Here is a 5,456-nt window from a genome sequence, read left to right on the forward strand (position 1 = left end):
ACAAGACAAAATATTTAATAAAGGGTTTATGGTCGTAGGTGCCATCCGCACAGGTTTGAGGTGTGTCAAGAACCGCAAAGGCGCTGGATTTCACGCTGCAACGTTTCCTATGTGATCAAGAAATGGTCGACCAGTGACTCAAAACCAAACTATCTCAATGACGCTTGAGATGAGAGCCATGTATACAGAATTCAATGGGGGCCATGTTTGCACCAACAGCTATGCAGGATAGTTTGCTGATCTCTGTATGTGGCTCTGGGTCTACTGACAGAGTACCAAGAAAGACATCCAATGCTACACACCCAGCATAAAACATGGTAGGAACAAGGAGAGAGACAGAGGTAGATTACCTGTACTAGGCTGGGGTAACATTGGGCACCCTGGGGATAGACGGGCAGTCCGTAAGGCTGAAGAATCATTGTAGGAGAAGAGAGCATGGTGCATAGCCCGAAAACCACCAGGAGAGAGGGAACGGTGGAGAGATGGGAGGACAAGAGAGGGTGAAGGGGGAAAGGGAGAGGATGGTATGCTCAGAGGAGATGAAAAAACAAGGCAGGAAAATCTAAGAAGAGAGTAGAATCCAAGTGATGAAAACACAGAAGGTCCAAGTGAATGAGAGGAAGAGCTGTAAAGTCAGAAGGATAACTGTCAACAGTCAACCTCTCAGTTTAAAAAAATTAAAACAAACACCCTAAACTAAGAAAGTCAGCCCGTCTAGGTAGGAAGACAGGATATGGCAGAGAAGTTAGAAAGAACACTGCTGTGTGTCTGTCAGCCTGTCAGTTGGTCGGCCTGACAGACAGAAACACATGTAAAGGGTCCCGTTTCAGGATGTTATAAATAGTCCCTGTCTCTCTCTCTCTCTCTGCCAACTCCACCCCCTCTCTATCAATCTGTCAATTAGCCTACTACTAGGTACCATATGCACGCTCTTCTGTTGTGAGTGCACGTGCAACATGTCGTTTGAGTGGGTGTGGTGGTTAGTAGGCTATCACTTTTCTAAAAGCATTAGCTACCCTTACACAAAAAAATGAATGAATCAACACACAGACCATTTGTTGTGTGTACATATTTGCTCTCTGTCTCCCAGTAGCACTGACAGTGGTGGCTGTCAGAGATTTGTGACAGCTGGGTCTCTCTCTCTCACACACACACACACACACACACACACACACACACACACACACACACACACACACACACACACACACACACACACACACACACACACAGAGCCCCAACATAGGATGCCGGGCTAACACACATTACGTTACACATTTTTTTTCCTAAACAATGTTCAATAACCGAACAGAGGCCTACACAATAGCTCACAAAATAATACATGGCATACCTAGGTGATCCAACGTTCATTCCGTGTAGTACACTAGACTAGATAGTTGTTTGAAAAGTTAGTTGTTCTTGTTCAGCAAGTAAACAAACAGTTTTAGTTTGACGAACAAAGCTGTAGTTTTAAAGTTGAACAACAGATGGAGGTATTTCACCAACTGCTGCTTTGAAGTGGTGTCGTCACATATTTTTGGGAAATGTAGTTCGCGGGATCCATATAAATACTGGAGAAATCCAATTTGACTTCCTCTTTATCACACTGGCCTGTGGAACACAGGTAATAACTTATTATGCGCTTTAGTCTGTCTTGTTTTTCCATAGAAGTAGGGGCGCAATGTTGAGAAGTAATGTATTTATACGTTTAGTTGTGCATTTCAGTAACACCATCTTTTGTATATTTTTGGCATTACTTCTGCCTTATTCGGTCATGTCAGTCGTACACGCACTGTACAACGTGGTTAGCACGCTAACGTTAGCTAGCTAGCAAGAGTGACATCGCCGGTGAGGCCTGACGTTACTGTGCTGTAGATGTCTCTGCATCTTCTCGAAAGTTTTACACTTTATCAAACTATATTTACAATGTGCAGTTGTATAGGGGGGGGGGGTCCTTAATATAAATTGTCTATTTATATGAATCCGTTGACGCTGGTTAAATAGCTAACAAGTTCCCACTGTTGGTTTCGCTAGCCAAGTTACGGAGCCTGTCGGTGAACTGACCCTGAGCCATACAATTAAATCTACTTATATTTTGCTAATAGCGTAACTGCCTTATTAAAAATGTTAAGTATTACTGTGTGTATGACTTAAAGGTGGTCTGCAGAATAATTAACATGGGTTGAAATTCAGTATAATCACTTGTGTAATCGCAATGTTGGAACTAAACAGCTAGATCAATTCTTATTCCTCAGGAATTTTGATCCACCATGCCCGTTGCCAGGAGTTGGGTTTGTCGCAAGACATACGTCACCCCCCGCCGCCCCTTCGAGAAGTCTCGTCTCGACCAGGAGCTTAAACTTATCGGTATGTGTGCAAATAGCAGGTTTTGATTTGATTGAATCTGCTGGTCTCTAAATACCATGTATTTTTAAAGTAAATTAACTTTAATCTCTCTCAGGGGAGTATGGTCTGAGGAACAAGCGTGAGGTGTGGAGGGTGAAGTTCACCCTGGCCAAGATCCGCAAGGCCGCCAGAGAGCTGCTCACTCTGGATGAGAAGGACCCCAAGCGTCTTTTTGAAGGTACGCCACAGCTAGATTGTTCTCTGAGCTATATTTTGACTGTTCGTAAAAGTCCCTTGAGCTGTTAGCTAGTGAGATCGGCCAATGATTTAAATACTTGATATTCAGATTGTCTGTGGTGTCAGGAATTCCTCGTGAATGAGGCCGTCAGTCAGATTTCCAGATGCCTTAAATCGGGGATAATCCGATTTTACCCTAAGAGGTCCAGATTACTGCTGGTTCTGTTCTACCTGAATTAATTGCACCCACCTGGGGTTCCAGGTCTCAATCAGTCCCTGATTAGGGCCAGATTAGAGGGCCCTATGTTGTGATCAGTGACTGAAAATTGCTGCATCCTGTCTCCTAGGTAATGCCCTGCTCAGGCGTCTGGTGAGGATCGGTGTGCTGGATGAGGGCAAGATGAAGCTCGATTACATCCTGGGCCTGAAGGTGGAGGACTTCTTGGAGAGGAGGCTCCAGACTCAGGTCTTCAAGCTGGGCCTTGCTAAGAGCATCCACCACGCCCGTGTTCTCATCCGCCAGAGGCACATCCGGTAAGCTGTTGGAGATGGCCATGCTAGAAAGGACAAGTCGGTAGATCATTACACTGGTGTGTTATTTTAAACAGGCTCTATGATGAACTTGTGACTGGTTGTTAAACCATTTGTAACATGTACATGTCTAAAATGATCTCACATGCCTACACTAACTGTTCAGGGAACTATTATGAGTTGAAACTGCACAACTCATGAGTTACTTTCTCAATCCTTAGAGGGCCTCAAACAATAGCTCATCCCTGAGTGTGGTTTAACATTTCAGCAAGGTCAATTCGGTAACAAACCGTATACCTTGTCTATGACTGCCCAGAGCCAATCCTGCCCATCGAGTGGGAAAACAGTTTCAGCAAGGTCAATGCAGTAACAGACTGTATACCTTGTCTATAAGACTGCCCAGAGCCAAGCGAGAGGCAGACTGCTGCTGTCTTATTTGCTGACAGGTAACGTATGGAGAATTGCACCTCGGGCAGATATATGGAGCAATGGTCACGGCAAACTGTCAAGTGTATTTAACTTGTTAGGCAATTGCATGGTCTTCAATTTAGTTTGGTAAGAGTACTTTACCTCATCAGGCAGGCCGATGATTAAAATTAATATTCAGACTTCCTGTGGTGTCAAGAATTCCTCGTGAATGAGGCCTGTCATTGATGCCAAACTATTCTAGATTGTTATTTGTCTATGCTATTAAGTGGGGAGGAACAAACCACTCATTGAGGTGTCCTTTCTCCCTCCAGTGTGCGCAAGCAGGTAGTCAACATCCCCTCCTTCGTGGTGCGCCTGGACAGCCAGAAGCACATTGACTTCTCCCTGCGTTCACCATACGGTGGCGGACGCCCCGGCCGTGTCAAGAGAAAGAATGCCAAGAAGGGCCAGGGTGGTGCTGGAGGAGCTGATGAGGAAGAGGAGGATTAAAATGGAGGCTGACTGGGGGTGTTCGTGTCTGACACTTCCTGTTTTTCAATAATAAAAACATTATTTGACCACAATTTTAAGTGATTTTTACTTGATATGTTGTGGGAACTGGTGCTAGTTAAGGCCTCTGCACAATAATTGACTACACAATGGCTACATTAGGTTTATAGATGTGTGATTGCTGGACATTTATAGGGATAATGTAATTCTGACTTTTGCTCGGTTGGCTATTGGAAGTGACAACTAATCAAATGTTCACATGCTTTGTAAACAGGTATAGACTAATTGAACTGCTTGCTTGTGGGCTGTTCCCAACAGTGGAGAGAAATAAATTTAAAATAACACGTGACTAACCATAACTTGGCTAGAGACATGGTACCAGGTTGATGTGCAGGGGTATTGAGGAATTGAAGTAGATGGTAAGTGGTAGGCAATGGAATGAATGGTGACATGTCAAGAAAGCAAAAAAGGTGAATGCAGATTAACTACCTATTGGTTAACTAATTAGCAGCTGGACAGCTTGTGGGTAGGAGCTGTGCAGTGTCTTGTTGGTTCCAGACTTGGTGCATCACTTTTCCCTGTTATCAGAACTGAGACTTGGGTGGCTGGAGTCTCTGACACCGCCTGGGTTAGAGGTCCTGGATGGCAGGGAGCTCGGCCCAAGTTATGTACTGGTCCATACGCACTACCCTCTAGTCTTGCGGTTGGATGCTGAGCAGTTACCATACCGAGTGGTGATGCAGCCAGTCAAGATGCTCTCAATGGTGTAGCTGTAGAGGATCTGAGGGCCCATGCCAAATCTCTTCAACCTGAAGAGGTGTGCCCTTTTCAACGTATGTGTGGACCATGATAGATTAGTGATGTGGACACCAAGGAACTTGGAAGTTCTCGACCTGCTCCACAACATCCCCAACAATGTGCATGGGGGCATGCTCGGCCCTCCATTCCCTGTAGTCCACGATCAGCTCCTTTGTCTTGCTGAGGTTGTCCCGGCACCACACTGCCAGGTCTCTGACCTCCCTGTAGGCTGTCTCAATAAGCGAATGGCACAGGGTAAGTGCTTTGTCTGCTGTAACGCTCCAATATGATTGTGGATTCATGGGGAATAAATGTAGGTAAAATGCATGTTTTATCTAACAGCATAGTTAGACTGATGGTATTCATAAATTTGGCACTTGAAATTTAGGCCAATCTGTGGTTAAAATGATAAAGCAGCCATTCCTCCACTCCTTCATGGGGCTGGAGAAATGTAAACACATTCATAGATGGCTATGGATGCAAGGAACAAACATCCATAATATGAAATGATATTCACCATGTTTAACATTGGTTACAATGGCATAACACAAGCTTATTTTAGGTCCTGATGGGGAATATACACTGAACACAATGAATGGCACAACAATGGGCCTCAGGATCTCATC

The 5,456-nt window shown here is 44.6% G+C and overlaps 1 protein-coding gene and 1 pseudogene across 1 annotated transcript; one reads left to right on the forward strand and one right to left on the reverse strand.

Moving 5' to 3' along the window:
- Nucleotides 1-737, reverse strand: part of LOC112072293 (RNA binding protein fox-1 homolog 1-like) — a 17,442-nt pseudogene extending 16,705 nt beyond the window's left edge.
- An 810-nt stretch (nucleotides 738-1,547) lies between these two features.
- rps9 (ribosomal protein S9) lies at nucleotides 1,548-4,106 on the forward strand. The gene is made up of 5 exons (XM_024139690.2): nucleotides 1,548-1,624; nucleotides 2,256-2,367; nucleotides 2,462-2,584; nucleotides 2,931-3,117; nucleotides 3,855-4,106. Exons 2-5 carry the CDS (start codon nucleotides 2,271-2,273, stop codon nucleotides 4,030-4,032), a joined length of 585 nt encoding a protein of 194 aa, XP_023995458.1. The 5' UTR covers nucleotides 1,548-1,624; nucleotides 2,256-2,270; the 3' UTR covers nucleotides 4,033-4,106.
- The last annotated feature ends 1,350 nt before the right edge of the window (nucleotides 4,107-5,456 follow it).

The sequence above is a fragment of the Salvelinus sp. IW2-2015 genome, unplaced genomic scaffold (genome assembly GCF_002910315.2).
Source record: "Salvelinus sp. IW2-2015 unplaced genomic scaffold, ASM291031v2 Un_scaffold1879, whole genome shotgun sequence".
Lineage (NCBI taxonomy): Eukaryota > Metazoa > Chordata > Actinopteri > Salmoniformes > Salmonidae > Salvelinus > Salvelinus sp. IW2-2015.